This window comes from Lactuca sativa, chromosome 4 (genome assembly GCF_002870075.4).
Source record: "Lactuca sativa cultivar Salinas chromosome 4, Lsat_Salinas_v11, whole genome shotgun sequence".
In the NCBI taxonomy this organism is placed as follows: domain Eukaryota; kingdom Viridiplantae; phylum Streptophyta; class Magnoliopsida; order Asterales; family Asteraceae; genus Lactuca; species Lactuca sativa.
In genome coordinates this window covers 15205207-15226987 of record NC_056626.2, presented here as the reverse complement: position 1 = coordinate 15226987, position 21781 = coordinate 15205207, and the positions used below count along the sequence as shown (strand labels likewise).

The 21781-nt window shown below is 39.0% G+C and overlaps 1 protein-coding gene and 1 pseudogene across 1 annotated transcript; one reads left to right on the top strand and one right to left on the bottom strand.

Moving 5' to 3' along the window:
- Positions 1 to 13269: 13269 nt before the first annotated feature.
- Positions 13270 to 15345, top strand: LOC111909759 (aldehyde oxidase GLOX). The gene has a single exon (XM_023905538.2). It carries the CDS (start codon positions 13270 to 13272, stop codon positions 15256 to 15258), a length of 1989 nt encoding a protein of 662 aa, XP_023761306.1. The 3' UTR covers positions 15259 to 15345.
- A 1118-nt stretch (positions 15346 to 16463) lies between these two features.
- LOC111909758 (protein NRT1/ PTR FAMILY 4.6-like) lies at positions 16464 to 20196 on the bottom strand (annotated as a pseudogene).
- Positions 20197 to 21781: the final 1585 nt, after the last annotated feature.

Sequence of the window (21781 nt, the reverse complement as noted above, 5' to 3'; positions counted from 1 at the left end):
AACCTCAAATGGACAATCCAGCTCCCCCAGAGCTCTACTAAACCTCTAGCTAAGCGCAAGTGAGTGATCGGGTAGCCCCTGAGTCAAACAATATTGTAGCTGAAATGTCGTTCACTAAGAACGACCCCTATATGAATAGATATAATCATGAGAAACAATCAATATCAATAAAGAGATAGGAGAAAGATACATACCCGTCACCACGTTAGGAGTCGCTCGCGCCTCCTCTGCTGTCGTCTGAAAAGCTGTACTCTTCGCCACTGGCGTCTCACTCTGACCCTGACGGTCGTCTGTAATCCTCAATGTTGTAGGGGCAGGTGCGACCACCTTCCCTGCTGTTGCTAAACTCGGACACTGGGAGTTTTTATGTCCCCTCTGATTGCAATGGAAGCAAATCAGATCAGATGTTGTGGTGGTGGCAGTAGCTGTACAATCTCTTCATATGCCCAATCCGACCGCACTTGTAGCAACCAGTACTACCTGCCTTGCATGCCCCATCGTGCAATCTCCCACACTTGCCACACCGACTGTGGCTCTACTGTCCTCTAGATCTGTGATCTGATACCTTGGGCTTCTTGCTTGAACTCCCTGTGACAGATGCCGCCTCTGGCTTCCTCTTTTTCTCAATCTCCAAATCTATCTCTCTCTCACGAGCCCTCACAATCATATCATCCAGCATTTTACAGCTGGACCAGCTCACAAACTGGTAGATATCACTCTGCAACATCTCATGATAACGTGCCTTCTTCATTTCCTCATCAGTTACGTACTGAGGAACGAGAAGAGCCCTCCTCCTGAACTTGGCAGTAATCCCCGCCATTGTCTCTGTAGTCTGGGTGACATCCTGAAACTCCCTGGCTAACTGTTGCACCTCAATAACCAATGCAAACTTCGCTCTGAACCTGGTAGTAAAATCAGCCCAAGTCATCGCATCAAGTTCTGCGTCATCCCCGATAACATGCCCAATCTCCTCCCACCAATCTCGAGCCATGTCCTTCAGAAAACAGGATGCTAGTCTGACCTTGTCCCCCTCGGGACATCTGCTGGTGCGGAATGCGTTGGCGACATCTACCAACTACCTAGTACTCGCTATGGGGTCCCACGCCCCATGGTAGTCTAGAGCTCCACAAGCCCGGAATTCCCTGAAGGTAAGTGTGTGCGCCCCCATCATGGCCGCCACCTCAGCACAGAATGTGCTCAACCTCTCATCCATCACCTCTAGAATACCCTCCTTGATCGAACCAAAGATCACAGGAGTCTGCTCAAGTATGGTGCGAGTAACCTCTGAGGTGAGGAACTCTCTGGTATGCTCATCTAGATTCTTGGCCCTCAAGCCTGATCCTGATCCCTCGCCGCCTCCTGAACTACCGACAGCTGGCCTAGGGCGTAAAACCACCATTCTGAAAATACATCATGATAAATGTTAGAAACACTGATATATCTCGAGGGATTGGTACTACAACAAGTTTCCTGGTCTCATCTCAGCCTTCCTTGATTCAAGTACGGATCCTCTGCTTTTAGTAGTATGGGCCCATACTACCTTCCACATATATCCCTACTTTCCTCAAGAACTGTCTCGACTCCACCAAGTCACTTCTACTATTACTGATCTCTGCTACTCTCATCCTAGGCTTGCCCTAGGGAAATCTCTGACTCCGCCCAAACCAATCCTCAACTGTTGAAGGCCTCCTTGTAATGCCAATTAGCCATCACCTGAATACCATCACATGTGACGAGGCTCATTCGAGTAAAAGACTCGTCCCTACAACGGTTAGACTCAAACAAGAGCTGCGCAATAGGGCCAAATCTAGCACTCTGAGATTATTCAACCCTGATCACATGTGACGTGACATATTCACCTAATGGCTAACTACCATCACTCAGAGTCCCACAAAGCACGAAGCAAGCAACATTCGGACACATGAAACTACTCAAGCAAATCTATCATCATAACGAGAAATTGTACTAGCATACAATGCTAAGCTCATACTATCAGGCATAACCTAAACAGGCTATCCTACTGCTGTCTACTCAATACTAGCATGCAATTCTCATAAAGCTGAAACACATATAACAGGCACATAAGACATCCTCCTAGATCCTTAGTCCTATTCTAGCATGACGTCCTACAGAAACTGAAACTAATAATTATAACATAAACTTGTATGGGTAATTTGGGAGTACTTACTTGAGCTCGGCTGATCGCATGCACCACACCCTTTTCCCTTTCTCAAAACTATTTTTCTTTTTAAGTTTCTTTTCAAAAATTCTTTCAAAAACATTTTTAGTTTGAAAGCCTTTTACCATTTCCTTAGTTTGAGTCCATTCATACCCGAAAGTGTGCCTGAATCCCTCAAACCAAGGCTCTGATACCAACTTGTAACATCCCAAAAATACACCCCAAAAATTTTTGTTTTAATATTACTAAAAACCACAACATCAAATGTCATATAATAAAACCATGAATCGTATGTCCAAAAATTTCATAGTAAATGTATCAAATCAAAACTGAAGTCAATATCATATCAAAACATCTGAACAAAACTCCCAGGATAAAACTGTAACTATGGTGTGTGCCATGCCATCATCCCGAGCTCTTCCCCTTGCTAGCAGTAGTACCTGAAACCAAAAATGAAACTGTAAGCACAAAGCTTAATGAGCTCCCCCAAACTACCATATACCATACAATAACATATAAAGCACATATTGGGCCTTGCCCACTGCACCGGACCAAAATTCGGAAACTACATCGGACCGAACTCCGGAAACTGCATCGGATCGAACTCTGGAAACTAACCAGGGCCTTCCCTTTGCATCAGACCGAAGTCCGGAAACTGCATCGGACCGAAGTCCGGAACTAACCAGGGGCCTTGCCCTCTTCATCGGACCGAAGTCCGGAAACTACATCAGACCGAAGTACGGAACTAACCAGGGCCTTGCCCTCTGCATCAAACCGAAGTCCGGAAACTGACTGAACATAGCATAGCATAATCATATCTACTAACATAACACATAAACTACATACTGCATCGGACCAAAGTCCGGAACACATAATACAAATACATGCTTGAATCACAAAGACATCAAGCACACTGGTGCATCGGACCGAACTCTGGTACTACTACTAACTAAACGGTCCGGCATTGTGGTCGTAGACACGTTCTTACAAGAAGGAAAACTCACCTTGTAACGCTGGCTGCTGAGATGCTAAATCTGAAACTGGCTGACTGCTGCTCCGGAACTCCCCGACTACAATCCCATAAACACTAAATCAGATACTGATAACTGGTCTCACGGTAAAATGACTATTTTACCCCTGGTCAAAAGTCTACTTCCTGGTCAAAGTCAACTTCCAGTTGACCGAGTCCCTAACACCTTTTCTAATCCTTTACATGCTTCAACTCGTCGAGTTTGGCAACAACTCGACGAGTTCTTCTTCCATACTAACGTCCAATCTAACTTCATCCGACTCGCCGAGTTGTATGAACAACTCGTCGAGTTCTCCTTCATCATATGAACACGTCCAGTCTGTGACTCGCCGAGTTGTATGAACAACTCGTCGAGTCTGTTCTTGAGACAAGAAGATTGCCTTGGACTCGTAGAGTCCGGAATATGGACTCGTCGAGTCTCCTGCATGCCATTACTATACAGTTAATTCTAGCAAACTTCAGTGCAACCAATTCATGGATCTGGGATTCTAGGGTTGGTTTTGCTCGTAAAGTTTCCAACTTTACATACATGCACACGAGAATGGGGCTAAAACACCAAAACATCTAACACTAAGCACTTAGGGTTTAGAACAAGGCTATATTTGCATAAAGGTAGTTACATAGAGTTCCTAGAGCTTAATAACATCCAGTTCTATGGTCTCCATCCTAAGGAGAGCTCAAATCTCGAGTTTAAATCATATAAAGCTCCAAAAGAGACATAAACAAGCATAAAAGAGGGTTTAATGGAAGAATAAACAAGGTAATAACTTTATTAACAGAATATGAAGCAGATGGAAGCTAGTTCTTGGATCTCCTTTCTCTTCTATTGATCTTCTTTCCTTCCTTCTCTTCTACAACTCCCAAGCTATCACAAAACCCTCAAGCTCAACAATGGGGACTAGGGTTTTACAGAGAAATGCTCTAAAGGTGCTGGAGGCTATAATGACGTTTAAATAGGGTAAAAACCCTGGGATTTAGGGTTTCATCCAGACAAGCGGACTCGCCGAGTCCGGAATATGGACTCGTCAAGTCGCCAACTAAAAACGTGTGTAAATCCCGTCTCTACTCGACGAGTTGGGCTACTGACTCGTCGAGTTCCTCTTAAGGAAGGAAACTACTATATTTAAATCACATACCATAAATGGGACGTTACAATTCTCACTGACAGATGGAAGGGCGCGGCTTGACTATATGTGTTACATTGTGTGCAATGAAATGTATAGTATATTGTGGAACTCACTAAACTTTGTGCTTATACTTTTAAGTTAAATGTTTTTCATGTTGCCCCAGTGACAGACGGAAGGGCGCGACTTGAATGCATACTCATTAGGATTGATATGTTTGGGATTTCCACAAACACTGATTTATATTTTGACTTGAGATTTGGTGTTTGAAATAAATTGATACTTGTTACATTTTTATGAAAACAATTTTGAATTGTTTACTTTATTTTAAAAAGAAATAAATCGATTTGAAAATTTGGGACGTTAATTAGCTCAATTATATCAAATATCCATGATATAACTATGAAGTTTTCCGTCCATGGACCACCAACTCATTTGAATCATCCAGTGGGTTCCTTATTGGATTTATTAAGGAGTCCCGTTATCTTTTTAACACTTCAACTAAGTGTGGGTAACTAAATAACTTAGGGTACCAGCATAAGACATAATAAATTGAAGGTGTCATTCATCAAGTTGAAAGAGTTAAAGAGTTTTGCAACACTCTTATACCATGTAAAAGATAAGCGAATAATTAAACTATGTGTATGCATTATATTAAATATAAATATTCACATATGACCTAATGAGCCTTACTAAGTAAGATAATTACAACCATAATATATATATATATATATATATATATATATATATATATATATATATATATAATGATCTTTGACGATGGGCATAAGGTGGAGTTTTACGGACATAAGTGACAGACATAAATAACAGACAAAAGTGATAGACAGAAGTGATGGACAAAATTGACGAACAAAAATACATAGCCCAACGTGCATAGCCCAAAGTGTAGGCCCAAAATGCATGGCCCTCACATTTTACTTCTATATTTAATTGGGTCACACTCATACAATATATATATATATATATATATATATATATATATATATATATATATATATATATATATATATATATATATGGTTGTTACTTGTTGATCAGAACGTGTTGGTTTAGCATATCAGAATATCTTGAGCTAAAAGATGATCACAATTCAAATTGATGAACAGATTCTCCTCTTAATTCGGATAACAGGTAATTATATCTTATAAACAGCCAATGTTTGTAGTTTGGAAAAAAGGTAGAAAAACTCTAATACCCTACTTTCAGCTTTGATCGATTTTTCTCGTTGAAAACTGACTTTACCATCGGAGTGTCATCTTGGTTCCCCACCCGAAGGATAGAGCGAAGATTAGTGGCAAGTCTCTTTATCTCAACCGTCTCGTGAACCCAGGTTTTCATCAATTGACGTCATCCGTGGTACCCTGAACAAAACCCACAAAGGAGAACATGGCTTTTGGATTAGGGAATTCCTCTCACATTCCTATCCCATCGTTTCCTAACGTGGGAGAATGACTGTTGTAACCAAAATCACTTATGGGGAGATTGGCTTCTTCTCGTCGATAACGGAAGCATCCGGCGTAACACCCAACACACCCATCATGACCTCCACGGTACTGACTATAATGCCCATAACCACGACGATGGAGAAGCCAGGAAGATCATAATCAAATCCTTAAGCTTTGTCATGAGGCATAGAGTGCTTTACAATAAGGGATGTTTAATGCAATGGTTATGATGTTTCGACCATGACGAAGCCAAACTATGTCATAAGAGAAAAATCATGAGGTGATATGTGGATCTCACTCGGGGATGAGGACACTTGCTAAGAAGATAGTGCACTTGGGGTATTTCTGGCCGACAATATACAAAGATGTTGAGGCTTTAGTTAGCAAATGTTTGGAATATCAGCAACACGCTCCAATACCCCACCTTCCCGCAAAAAAAATGGTCAGCATCTCTTGCCCTTGGTCATTTCATCCATAGGGAGTGGACTTGGTTAGACCTTTTCTAGAAGCACCTGGAAAGGTAAAATTTCGTATAGTAGCAGTTGACTACTTCACGAAGTGGGTAGAAGCGGAGCCAGTAGCAGTAATAGTTGGGACAAATGTTATCAAGTTCTTCTGGAAAAATATAATTAGCAGGTTCGGCATATCAAATATAATATTAAGCGATAATGGTAAGCAATTTGTAGAAAATCCTTTCAAGCAATGGTGCATCAATAAGAAAATAAAACAGAAGTTCGGCTCAGTAGCACACCCACAGGCTAATGGTCAAACTGAAGTTACTAACAAAACCATTGTCAAAGGGCTAAAAACAAGGCTATCCAATGCTAAGGTACTAAACTGAAGTTACAAACACGTCTGAATTTGAACTCTCGTACTTATGTCCTACATTTACATTTGATTCCTCACAAGTTTGAATTGCATCATTTGAGTGCTTTTAGGAATTTCAAATGTGAACTTTTGAATGTGATCAATTTTAGCAATTTCTCTCATTATCTTGCATATGGCTGCTCACATGAGACATATTTTGGGTAACCTTCATACCTAGCAAAGAAAAACTTCCCTGGGTTATCCAAATAACCTAGAAGTCACTCTCGACGACATGAGATAGTTTGAACATTATACATTACACAATTCACCCTTTATGGGAGGAAAACATGTCTTATACTCTCTCCCTATGCGCTAAAGAGTATACATTCATCATTTTCCAACTTACAAATACCCCAAGACATTCATTACAAATGAAAAAAAGTACAAACATTCATTACAAATGAAAAAAATACGAACATTCATTACAATGGAACACAACAAGACATCTTATAAGAAGCGTAGATCATTCTTCTTCTTCAATCAAAGAGGCCTTAAAAAGCCTCAAAACTGGATCGGTCCAATCCAGATGATGCCACATAATCTTCATTGGAAGAGGCTGCCAGAGCATGTTGCAATTCTTCGGAACGCCCACTTGGTATCTCATGTTTTGGGATCTGAAGTTCATACTTTTCTTTCATTAATTTGGATCCTTACTCTATGCCATAATCATTATATGCTTTGTAAAGTCTTTTTTGAGATACTCACAAATGTCTCGTAACACATGGCATTATCAAAAGATTTGAAAATACCTTCTTGTAGCATCCAACCCATACAGTGGCGGACCTTAGTGGCGCCCGGGGGTCCCGGGTCACTGCTCCGATTCCGACACGCAGTGTAAAAAATTTATGTTTTCTCTATTAGGTGCACCGGATTAAAATACGAGTCCCACTACTAATTTAGATTTTTTGGAAAAAAATGTAGTGCCACCCCTACTAAAACGTTCTGCGTCCGCCACTGAACCCATATTATTCCTTGATTCGGTAAATCGACCATTTAACTCACTATCACTAGCAAGGAAATTGGCTACTTCGAGTTCTAGGTTGGAAACCTGACGAACCAAATGACAATGTTCCTCTTGTTGGTTTTTCTTAGTAAGCTCATATTTGGTCTTATACTCGGACACTTCAGTGGAGGCCACGACTACTAGACCTCGAGTCTCTTCATGTTCAATATTGTAGCGTCTATCAAACCCCACATTATATGCCATGGATTGTATCATGTGGGCATGACGTCTCATGGTGAGTTTGTCGGTGCTCATCTTATCCATTTGTGATAAAGTTACTTGTGGAAAGACATTAGATATGAAGTCAGAGATGTATGTCGAGTCCTACACATCGGTTTCACAAGTGATATTCCAAGATGGATGAAAAATGTTAGTAGGATCAGCCAAGCAGGATGTTTCAGGCATCCACGACCCAAAATTGGAGCCTAAACCATCATCCAGAATAATAGGTGAGCTTGTTGTACCAAAGGTGGTACCTCTTTAAACGGAGTGAACCTCCATGCTATTCCTTGCAGGGCATCCATAAAAGCAACTTTGCTTTTACCACCAGAACCTTGACGGTGCTCCACATATGTGATGTTGGTAGTGGACACCAATTGAGCATAGTCATTTCTCTTCTTTCTGGAAGGTGTATTAGCAAACTGGTCAAAGCCTGACATAAAAGTAGTCTGTCTTACATGGCTAACAGATTGACATGCATCATCATTGTCACTATGGTCATCGACATCGTCTTCATTAACATCTAATTTTGCTCTTGTTGTCTTCATCACAGGCTCTTCCCGCTCATTACCCTAGTAGAAATCTGGGGATACAACATCTGCCTCTAGTTCACATTCCTTCAGGTAATCACGCGGAAGAACTCTTAACATATTCAAATATACTTTTTTTCTAAACAAAACAACAAAATATAATATGAAAATCACACTTCAAATTATGGGTAATAATTGTTAAAAAATGACAATCACTTACCATTAATCCTTATGAATAGCATGGGGACCATGAGTTTGTTATGTCGATCCCACACAACCCTTTTTCCACCAGCAACAAGAACGAGTCTGTCGATCTCATCTCCTGGTACACAATACCCTTCTATTTTGCTTAAGTCCTTACGAAGTTGAGGGTTGATAATTTTTATGGTCGGGTCATTGACCATCCTTGATGTGTCACCAAAGACCATCCCCTGGGTATGAGGTTTTGGCTCACCCAAAAGAACTCTTGTTTCCATTTTCTAGATGATATTTTTGGATTTGCTGCAATTTGTCTCTCTTTATCGCAGTTGTAGAAAATATATCAATCTTCACTAGAAGATAACCTATAGAAAATACATAATAAGGGAACAGAAGGCTCAACTTTTTTTTTTGCTTTACATAGGAGTTCAAATGCCAGGTTTTTTTGGCTTATGTGTATAAATTAGTGAGATAGTAAATCTTCAAGAAACTTGGAGATTGGGAAACTAAGGCCTACCTCTATATTTTTGACATAAATACCCACTTTATCTGGAGGTGGATCCTTGATATGCCGAGTAAGACCAAGTAGAAGAACTACATCCGACGGACGCAGTCCATATTCGTTAGCTACCCTTTCTAAACCTGCTTACGAAAGAGTTGAGAATATGTCTTCTATACCCTGTTCACGAGCCATCTTCTCGTTACTCATGTTTTTCTAGATATTTGGTAAGTGTGGTATGTGATTGTTAATTCAGGCTCTTTGCTCTTGTTATAGATGTTACATATACGTGTGATATGTGATTCTCTACAGTTGCATGCAAACATTCCTTCTCCCACTTGACGCATCGACCTATGCATGCCACTCTTTCCAATGACAATATTGTTTGTATTATTGATATTAACACACGCATGCAAAGATTCCTTCTCCCAATTGACATCAACCTATGCATGCCACTTCTTCCAATTGACATTGACCTATGCATGTCAAGATTTTTTATATGGCCCACTTCACTAGGTTATATGTATATTGGGCTTCTTGTTGAAATTAAACGTACATGGTTTGTTTTTCTCAAATATATATGGATGTTGGAGTGACAATGCGAGCATATTATTAAGTATGCACCGAAATGTGACTAGCCATATCACTTCATACTTGGGGCTGACGACGGGCATAGGGTGAAGTCTTATGGACAAAAGTGACAGATAAAAGTGACAGACGGAAATAACAAACATAAATACATGGCCCAACGTGCATGTCCCAAAGTGCAATCCCAAAATGCATGACCAAAAATGCATGGCCATCACATTTTCCTTCTATATTTAATTGTGTCACACTCATACACACTCATACAATATGAATATTATATGTATATATATATACACACACACACACACATATAATATTGTTACTTGTAGATTATAACGTGTTGGTTGAGCATATCATGATATCTTGAGCTAAAAGATGATCACAATTCAAATTGATGAATAAATTCTCCTCTTAATTCGGATGACAGGTAATTATATCTTATAAATTGCCAATGTTTGTAGTTCGAGAAAAAGGCAGAAAAACTCTGATACCCTACTTTAGCTTTGATCGATTTCTCTCGTTGAAAACTAACTTTACCATCGGAGTGTCATCTCCTATCCCCACCCAAGATTGTTTCAGGTATCACCAGAGTCAAGGTTGTCAAGGTTGAAAGAAGGGCAGAGCGAAGATTCATGGCAAGTCTCTTTATCTCAACCGTCTCGTGAACCCATGTATTCATCATTCTTATTATATACATTGATGATACGACAATACATACAAAATATCAAAGGGGCTACTCAATATTAGACACACTACACACTACAGTATATCATACTTCCTTTTCATACCAACTCCATGATTCTTCCTAACTCGATCGTCGATGCATATCCTCGTACCACTCCTTATATACTACAAACAATATTTATCTTAGCAATAGGTAACTTGCTGTAACAGCCCGGATTCCCAGGTATTATTCATTCTTATATTTTTGGTGTTTTGTGAGGGGACGCGGCGAGTTGGAGCTTAAACTCGCCGAGTAGGATCGCGGTTTTGGACGCGGGTTCGCGCCTGGACTCGGCGAGTCCAAGGAATGGATTCGGCGAGTCCACGCTGTTTAATGAAACCCTAAATCCCCGGGTTTGGAGCCTATTTAAGGGCACTTATAGCCTCCCATTGCGGCTACCAGTCCCTTGAGAGAACCCTAAGAGAGCAAATTCGTTTTGGGAGAGAAGAAGTCACTTTTGAGCCTTTGTATTTCTTGTTTAGCAAGAAGAAGGTGGCAAGAGCAAGGAGGAGGTGAGATTCTAGTAGATCCAGAGTCCAAAGGCTTCATTTTGAGGTAATGGTTCGAATCTCCTTCAGCTTTAGGGTTGATCTTTAGAGTTAGGGTTTTATAACCCCTTTGAGGAATGATTATGTGAAGCATTTGGTCCCTCTTCGAGTTTGTGCCTTGGATCTGGACTCAAAGAGGTCCAGAGACCTAAACCCTTGGGGCTTTTTGGGATATTATGGAGTTATTAGACCTAGGTGGTCATTTTTGGGACCAAATCATCTTTTGATGCCTTGTGAGGGTTATGCAAGCATCAAGTTCCAAACTTTATGTGACATTCATGATTAGGGAGGCTAGATCTATGGTTTGGGAAAGCAGATCTGGCCTCAGAAGGTCAATAGAGTTTGTGCATGGCATGAACTCGCTGAGTTGTTCTTGAGACTCGGCGAGTAGGGTCGGGGTTTCACGTAAAGTGTCAGCGAGTGGACTCGCCGGGTTGGGGGTTGACCCAGTGAGTCAGAGAGAGTCATTATGGGGGCTGAGTCGAGCCTGAACTCACCGAGTTGTTCTTGAGACTCGGCGAGTTGAGTCGTGGTGGCCCCGCGATTCATGCCAGGTGGAACTCGTCGAGTTAGGGAAATACTCGACGTGTCAAGAGAGGATCCTAGGGAGTCAGTGAACACGTATAGACTCGCCGAGTCGCTCTAGTGCACTCGCCGAGTCCAGTCAAAGTTGACTGTTGACTAGAGTTGACAAGTGTTGACTTGATAGGGGTAGTCAACCTTAGTTGTGAAAGTGTTAATTAGAGATATATTGTGTTATAGGAGGATTATAACTCGGGGGATCGAGCGCGAGTGATTTCCGGGATTTGCGAGTTAGCGAGATACACGAGGTGAGTCTTCTCACTATACTTTACCTTGAGTAGGTAACCAGAGTTATGTGACAGAGTATTTGTATGTTATGTGTTGTACTGCATTATTTCTATGTGATTTATGTTGTGCATGTTTATAGAGTTGGAACCGGAAGGTTCACAGAGTTAGAACCAGAGAGTTTACAGAGTAGGGTCCACGGACCCACAGAGTTATAGCCTCGAGTGGCTAATATGTGTTATGTGTGGTATTTTTGGGAACTCACTAAGCTTTGTGCTTACAGTGTTGGTGTTATTTGTTTCAGGTACTAGTGATGACCGTGGGAAGGCGCCGGCTTGATCAGTACACACACGAGATTTTATGTTATCAGATCTTGGGAATTTTTATATAGCATGGATTGAGTTTCAAACACTAATGTTTTTATGAATATTAAATGATTTGTGTTTTTATATAATGCGAAAAATTGTTTTGAAATTTACGTTGTTACACTTGCCCTCCAAGATCGAATCACCAAGGCAAAATCAAACATCATCAATTGCCACTCTATTTTTGTTTATTACATTAGTATAGTTGTGATTATTTTAGATCACCGTCGTTTAGTAATTAGTATGCTGCTCAGATTTGACAAATCGATATGGAATTTGATGAAAGTTGCACATAGTATGTCTATTATAGAGACCAAATTTTCAATCCTTAATTTAGTGCTTAATATCCAATCATAAATGTTAAAATGTAACAAAATGATGACAATTCTAGATACCACAATTGGGCTACCAGAAGGGCAGGCCGGATTTGTATGCTTCATGATTGCATACCAAGCCCAAGACGGCAAAGTTTACTTTCCATATATTCAAATTGGGTTTGATTTAATTCCCATAAATATTAATTATTTAACTTAGCTTGGATAGTTACATTATTTCCAAAAATGTACTTTTTATTTTAATTATTACTGATCTCTTCATAAATTTACATTTAAGACGTGAAGTTCCTATATATACGTTCTGAGTCATGAGCTGGTGTGCTCATTTTTTATTTTATTTTTATAATTATAAATATAAATTGTTCTAGATCAAAAAATGTTTAAATTTTATATATTTAGCACGATTAATTATTAATCTTTCTGAGAATTTTGATAATACCGCTAAGCTTTTATATCATGATGAACTTAACTTTATATTATATTAGCCGTTAATAAGCTTTCTTTCGAGATTTGGCTCCAGTAATGTAATGATCCACACATTTTGCCTAATATAGTTGAATATTTTATATTTATTTTTACGATAACAAAAAAGTAATTATTGATCGGATCTTTTGTAAAATCTGTTCTGATTAATTATCATGTTGAAAATAAAGGGGTATATATATACACACACGCACAGTTACATAAACCCTAAAACCCTCCGGAGTCCTTTAATTACCTCCCAAAGATTATAAAGCCGATTGAAGGGTCCCAAGAACACCCAAGAAAATCTTATTACAAGTTATAAATGGCGGCAATATTGTTCAAGAATCAATCTTTCTTCTTGCTCATTACTAGTTTCTCTCTCCTCCATCTTTGTCTCGCCGATCACCATCATCACCACCGCCACCACCATCATCATTTTCATCTCCATCGACACCACCGAGGCCATACTCATACTCATACGCCACCCCCTCCTCCGCCTATACCCCCAACACCACCCACGCTGCCTACACCGCCCATACCACCGCCTACACCGCCTCCCACACAGTCTACAACGCCGATAATGGCGCCTACACCGTCCACAGCAGTGCCTACGCAGCCAACACCGGCGATACTGGCTACACCACCCATGCCGGCTGCAGGGCCTACACAGATCATTGTCAGCGGACGCGATGACCGTTTCTTGCCACCCAAAATTAGAAGAGCGATTGAACCCAAAAAACCGTTGGGAAATTGGGTTCTTCTGCAAAGAAGTATAGGGATTTCTGCCATGCACATGCAGCTTCTACACAATAACAAAGTCGTTATCTTTGACCGGACCGATTTTGGACCATCAAATCTCAGTCTCCCGTTCGGAGAAACTTGCCGGATCAACGACGAAGTGGTTAGACCTGATTGCACCGCTCACTCCATCCTCTACGACGTTCCTTCAAATACATTCCGACCACTTACTGTACAAACCGATATATGGTGTTCATCAGGCTCCGTCGATCCCAGCGGCACACTTGTGCAAACAGGAGGCTACCACGCCGGCGACCACAAAATACGTCTCTTCACTCCATGCCGAGATAATTCTTGTGATTGGGTTGAATTGGAAAGGAATTTAACAGTTCAACGTTGGTATGCGTCAAATCATATTCTCCCCGATGGCAACATTATCATCGTCGGTGGCCGGAGAGCTTACAGCTATGAGTTTTATCCAAGAAACCCAATTGGGTCTTCTTCTTTAAATTTGTTTAATCTCACGTTCTTGATAGAAACAACAGATTTTCAAGAAGAGAACAATCTGTATCCGTTTCTTCACCTCTTGCCGGACGGAAATCTGTTCATCTTTGCGAATCAACGTTCAATATCCTTGGATTACGTGCACGGCCGAGTCGTTCGCGAGTTTCCGCCGATTCCCGGAGAAAAAAGATCGTACCCATCAACCGGTTCGTCAGTTTTGTTACCGATTTCGCTCAACGAAAATGTCCGATCGCCGCCTGTAGAGGTTATGATTTGCGGCGGCGCAAGAGGAGGGTCGTTTCCGATGGCGGAGCAAGGTGTGTACATGGCAGCTGCAAGAACCTGCGGACGTATGGACCTCAATGCTCCTCAGCCCAGTTGGACCATGGAGATGATGCCCCTCCGCCGGGTAATGCCGGATATGATCGTTTTACCGACCGGCGACATCATCATCATTAACGGAGCGGCGAGAGGTACCGCCGGTTGGGAGAACGCGGTTGAACCGGTTTTGCACCCGATTCTTTACGAGCCAAGAAAGAGACTATTCACTGTGCTCACCCCCACCAAAAGACCCAGGATGTACCACTCAGCAGCCACGTTACTTCCAGATGGCAGAATCTTAGTGGGTGGAAGTAACCCACACGTGTCATACGAGTTCACCGGAAACTACCCAACTGATTTGAGCTTGGAGGCCTTTTCGCCGCCGTACATGGACGGGAGATTCGCTTATTACAGGCCTTCAATCTTGTCCGTTGAATATGGTATCGATGAGGGTATAATCTACGGTCAATATTTCACCATAACGTTGACTATGTCCTTGACTGGTTTAGATCTAAGGGTCATCGTATCGTTGGTTGCACCCTCATTTGCGACTCACTCATTCGCGATGAATCAACGGGTGTTATTTTTACACGTGGCTTCCTTGGAACAGTATTCTGTGTTTGGGTATAGGGCTACGGTACGTGCGCCTTCATCACCAAATGTTGCACCGCCGGGGTATTATATGCTGTTTGTGGTACACGATGGGGTACCAGGTCAATCTGTTTGGGTCAATTTACAATCGAATTAGTTTTGGAAAATTCTTTTTGTTTTCATTTTGAATTCTTTGGTGTTCTAAGTGAAGTTGATGAAAATATACTAATTAGTTTTGAAATTAGTTTCTCTATCCTAATTAATCAAACTTTAACGTGATTTCAATTTGTTTTGTGTTAATAATTGGTTTTCGGTTTTTCAAAATCGTACTCTTAACTTGGTTCAAAATAAAAGCAAATAAAACCCGTATCTTCTATATAAATTAACACCGGAATGGTATAAATCGATTTAATTATCGGGTTGATTGGTTTTCTATTTTGTTTTGTTCCGATCAAATTCCAAGTAGATACATATCCTTAGAAAGTAATGTGAATGGAGAATAATTTCCAAGGTTAAAAAAAATTACTATTTGTAGAAGCCATTTTGTTTCCCAGTATTATGTGTCATTATCATTTATAGCTAAAGTTATATTTTGACATACTAGCTTAAGAAACCCAAGCAACAAAAAGAAAATAGGAAACCATAACATTTAATGCAAAATTGTCTTTAAAATTTGAAACTTTGATTCGGAAAACTAAGATATAAATGAACGGCTAAGATAGTCTTGTCAGACATTTTTTATAAGATTTTAGAGATATTTTAGGGATTGTTTGATTTCGGTTGAGTTTGATCAGACATTTTTTTCTGACTCAGTCAGTCATGGATAAGCAAAGCTTATGACTCACATAAGAGATTAATAGTTGATTCGGTCCATATGTGTTTCTTTCAAATTTTTGCAATTTGCCTTGATACTATATATAACTTCCTTCATCGAACACACCCTTCTAAGCTTGCAAGTCGCAACCGTCCCCTTCCCGACTCCCTTGATGATCTTTGCATCCAATTTTTATTTTCCATATTTTGTATATTTTTTATAATTATTCAATATCTCTGTTAACATATTTTATCAAATAAATAAATACATTTTATCCGACATAAGATATAGCAAATTGGCAATATGATAATATGATAATATCACTATATTATTATTTTTATCAGCAAAATCAAACTGCAAAGTTTCATAACTCAAGTCACTCTTCTCACTAGTAACAAGTATTATAGAGCCAATCTTCTCACCAGTCATATCTAATTCAATAAACAATTATGATAGAGCCGATTACATTAAAAACAAAGTGTTGGTAAAGAGTCAAAGACAATTATACTAACACATAAACGATTGATTTGTTTTGTTAATTAAACGAATTCATGAGAATTTTGAAAATTAAATATCATTGAGTAGAAATTCATATGATTTTAAATGTTTCCTGATATTGATTTGTACTTGTAACGATTCGCCCAAAAAAGATAGTTTCCAAATTCAAGAAACTCAAAACACATAATAACCAGTAAAACCTGTCAAGATGATAGTTATTCAAGTTCTCACCGGAGAACCATGGCTGCCGGTGGTATCTGGCGCCAGTAACACCATTAACAACCGAGACGATCACGCCACTAAGAAAATAACCCATGGACAAAGACGCCCAAGAAAACGAAGTAGCCAAAGATCTCATTCTAACGGGCGCTTCTGTAAACGAAAACTCCATCAATCCTGCCAACACGAAAAGATCAGCAGATCCCAAAAACAAATACTGAAACGAAATCCACAGGAACGAAATAGGCAGTAGTGCCACCATCGCAACTTTGGAAACTTTCTTGCGTTTGAGCTCGACTAGAGCTGCGACAGCTATGGCCAAAATGGAGAAACATAGACCCAAGCCAATTCTTTGGAGATGAGACACGCCCATCTCAGATTTTTTCCATTTTCGTGCAAATGGGATTATAATATGATCGTAGAGTGGTGTCATGATCATCAAGAAGACGATTGGGAAAACAGGTAGCGACGCAGGTGGGACTTTGAACGAGCCAAGCATCGTGTTCATTGTCGCGGCTTGTTGGACGGAGAACGTAGAGAGTTGAGCTAAACAGCAATTAAGTATAATGGTGCAAAATATAGGAAGAATTTGCAGCATGATCTTGACATCTTCTACCTCTTGAATAGAGCCAATCTATTGGCTGGTTTGTTTTCAACCGCGCGGTTTAACCACTCGAGGGTGTTTGAAAGTCTTGCTCTGTCTGTCTCATTCTCTTTCGTCTGCTGCTCATAGGAGTTGGCGACCTTAGAAACATTTACAGATGCTGCGCACACCACCTGTTCGATGAAATGCCACAATCAGTCTTCAAACGCGAATACAAACTCATAGCTAGTGTATCGAGTTATTACCTTAAACATGGTTGCAAGAGGGGTTCCATTGGGTACGGTTGTAATGCCAAAACCCCATTGCCACCCTACATTATCTTCGATCTATAACACCAAGGTGACAACAATTAGACCACCACATGATAAACAAAATACTGTATGAAATAATTGAAAAAGGTTGATCTTTGCTTCCTTCCTTTGGGGGTATTTTCGTCAAATTGTTCGGCTCCTAGTGCTGGCAATGATCCCTTTATACCCTCGACACCAATAGCCACAAGGTAGAGACCTAAGAACAACATGGAGGCTTTTCCACCATGAACTTGTATGCAAGGAAGGGTTTTGGATGTGTCACATGGTGGGCGTTTGAGGTAGGAATGTTAGAATTATCAAACCCTGTATAATTAACTAGTTAATTCCTGTATATTGTTTGAAAGCAAAATATAAGTTTGGACTTTTGGATGAGCTATTTGAAAATAATAATATGAAAACCAACTTCCAGGGGCTTCTTGTTTTTAGCTGTTAAGAAAAAGCTCTAAAACAAAACACTTTATTTGACAGTAAGACCTTTTAGCTTTTACTTTAAATAAAAAACTTCAAACCCGAAAGCTACTTCAAATAGTATATAACAAAGACTTCTATATTTTTGCAAATCGACTCAATTACCATTTTTTTAATTATGTTTCTATTTTATATTTTCCAAAGATATCCTTTTATGTATTTTTAATTGTTTTAAAAGTTTACAACTACTTTTTTCCGAACAGATATACAAATAAAATCTATAGGTTCACTTTCCAACTACCGGCTACCAGCTTAGTTTTGCCGAACACATCTCTATTGTTTGAAAATCGGTTTCTTGATATAGAAAAGTGTAATATTATATAAGAAATTGTTGTAAGAAGAGTGATCAATGAAATAAATTTAAAAGTACTAAAAACTCGACGTCTTCGCTCATCAAGTAAATGTAGTAGCTAGTAAAGAAAGCATTTGATAAAAAGCCACTAAGGAGTGCAAGGAGAAATGCGGTGGCCATAAAGTTTGTGAAATCAATGGCGGATCTTGATGGAGAAAGATGCATATACTTTGACAGATATAACACCATATTGCTTGCATTTGCCAAAAAGGCCAAATTTTCGAGAATTTCAACAGCTATATATATATATATATATATATATATATATATATATATATATATATATATATATATATATATATATATATATAGGGTTAGGTTCATTTGAGACCACTTATATTTTGTGAGACCGTGAGACGCATTTGTTTATTTTTTTTTATTTTTTTTTTATTTTTTTTAGTTAATTCATGTTCCGAAAATAATATTTAAAAAAAGAATTTTTTGATTTTTCCATTTATTTTGCATTTTAAAATTATTTTTAGAATATGTACAGTGTAATATTCTATTTAGAATATTTCACGTATTTTTCAAAAAAAAAAAAATTTTTTTTTTATTTTATTTTATTTTATTTTTATTTTTTTTAGTTAATTCAAGTTCCGAAAATAATATTTAAAAAAAGAATTTTTAGATTTTTCCATTTATTTTGCATTTTAAAATTATTTTTTAGAATATGTCAGTGAAATATTCTATTTAGAATATTTCACGTATTTTTCAAAAAAAAAAAACGGATTTTTTTTTATTTTTTTTTATTTTTTTTATATTTTTTTAATATTTTTTTTAGTTAATTCAAGTTCCGAAAATAACATTTAAAAAAAGAATTTTTGGATTTTTTTCATTTATTTTGCATTTTAAAATTATTTTTAGATTTGGTCTCACGGTCTCACAAAATTAGAATGGTCTCAAATGAACCTGAACCTATATATATATATATATATATATATATATATATATATATATATATATATATATATATATATATATATATATATATATATATATATATATATATATATATAACACAATACAAGAGATAAGATGTTAGACAAATCCATAATCTTTTTGAATATGCTAATGTAAGAAAAAAGAATGTGCAAGTGCAACTTGACTTTTATGTCAAATGGCTCATATTTAACTTTGAAATTAATGTGAATTATATAAAATTATAGAAACATGCTAAAATTTGAAAAAAGTTTGTCTTTTAGAAAACTAAGAAGTAAGAACTTTGTAACCAAAACAAACAAAGAGGCACGCACGCCACTATGGCGATCTCTTTGTGCATGTATGAACCTATAATTTACATAGCCTTCCCACACATGTATCTCGTGCTCTACTTCCTCCTACAATAAACTTAAAGCAAAATATATGGATATAATATGCATAATATAAAAAGAATCGAATCAAATTTCACATAAGAAAACAATAAGAAGATATTACCATTTCCCCACTTGAGTGAAGATTGCAGGGTGAGATGAATGAAGAAAAAATGTGCGTAGTTTTGAATGTTATTTTCAAATGAAAGTGGGATCAAACCAATGTACAAGAAAAAAGAGTGACAGAATAATATAATAGAATATATTGGAAGATGCACATAATATTATATGGAACAAATTACCCGAATGGTCCTTCAGGTTTTGGATTTTTCCCTAATGTAGTCCCTACGATACTTTTTTCCCTGAAATAGTACCTACGGACCATAAGTTGCACGCGTTTGGTCCCCGAGTTGTGTAACAACATGAAAATTTAAAACAATTTTTTATTTTTAAAATGCATACTCTTCATAACAAATCGTATAAAAATCTCTTTTATTCAATTACAAAGCGCAACTCCATTAATATACCAGGATCCTCATAACTCTTTCTCTGGTGTGTACAATCAAGTCAGCGTCGTCCCGCGATTCTGAGAGGAAAACCTGAAACACATAACACATAACACGGTAAGCACGAAGCTTAATGAGTTCCCAAAATACCATATATAACACATATTAGCCACTCGAGGCTATAACTCTGTGGACCATCCGGTCCTAACTCTGTGGACCCTCTGGTCCTAACTCTGTGAACCTTCCAGTTCTAACTCTGTAAACTCTGGAACATACACGACATGGATCACATAGAAATAATGTAGTGTATCACAATCACATAAATAACATACAAGATACTCTGTCATATAACTCTAATTACCACTCTAGGTAAAGTATAGTGAGAAGACTCACCTGGCAAGCCGAAAGCAGCTATCCTTACACTTGAATCTCGAACTCACCACCGCCTAACACATAAGATGAATATCTCTTATAATAACTCTTTTCCAAGACTCAGATACTCGAAGGCGGTTCCTTCTCTTTCTAACTCTCTAAGGTGGGTAAAAGACCATTTTACCCTTCCAAGGCCTCTATTACTTATGTTGACCAAAACCCTAAAGTCAACAGAAGTCAAGCTCAAGTCAAAGTCCACATTTGATCCTACTCGTCGAGTGCACCCATGCGACTCGTCAAGTCCCCTCGCATCAACTGAACTCTACCTAGGACTCACTCAGCTCGTCGAGTTGAATCCCAACTCGACAAGCCAATATTGGGTCAAGACTACTCGGTCAAACGCGCTACGACTCGTCGAGTCACCCATGGACTCGGCGAGTTGGCTCCCACAGATTTCTCATTCAGCCATTTGGGGTCAAATCTGCAACCCAAACTCATAGATCTAACCTCCTACTACCCAAGGGTCATGCAAAGGTCTGAACTTGAGGCGCATGCATAGTGTATTTTGATATATACACCATTTTGACTCCATTGAAGCTCCATAGCTTCAAAGCTCCAAGGTTACTCACTCAAGGCTGCCTACTTTCTGGATCTATGGACCTCACAGGGTCCAGATCTACAATTGACTCAAGAAGAGGGTTTGGATGCACCCAAAACCCCATCAATATGGATGCAAGCCCAACTTTACAACTAAGGAAATCTACTCAAACACAATGGAGGCAAGAGTTGTACCAGATCTGAAGCTTGAAATGAAGATGAGACTGATCCACCAACTCTCCTCTGAGATCCTTGCAACTCCCTTGATCTTCTTCTCAAAGAAATGACCTTTAAGAAGCCTTTTTCCTCTCTAGCTCATAAATAACTCTAGGGTTTCTCTCAAGGGACAAAGACATTGTTGGGAAGGGGCCAAGGAGGCTATAAGTGCCTTTAAATAGGTCCCAAACCCCGAAGATTAGGGTTTCTCTGCCCAGCACCTAATCGGCATGTCCCTCTCCTCGGACTCGTCGAGTCCACTCATTAAATCCACGGGAGAACCCGACTCGACTCGGTGATTTGGACCCTCAACTCGTGGAGTCTCTCCTTTAATCACAAGATTAACACACACCAATATACCTCTAAAAATCCGGATGTTACAATTCTCCCCCACTTGAATTAGATTTCGCCCT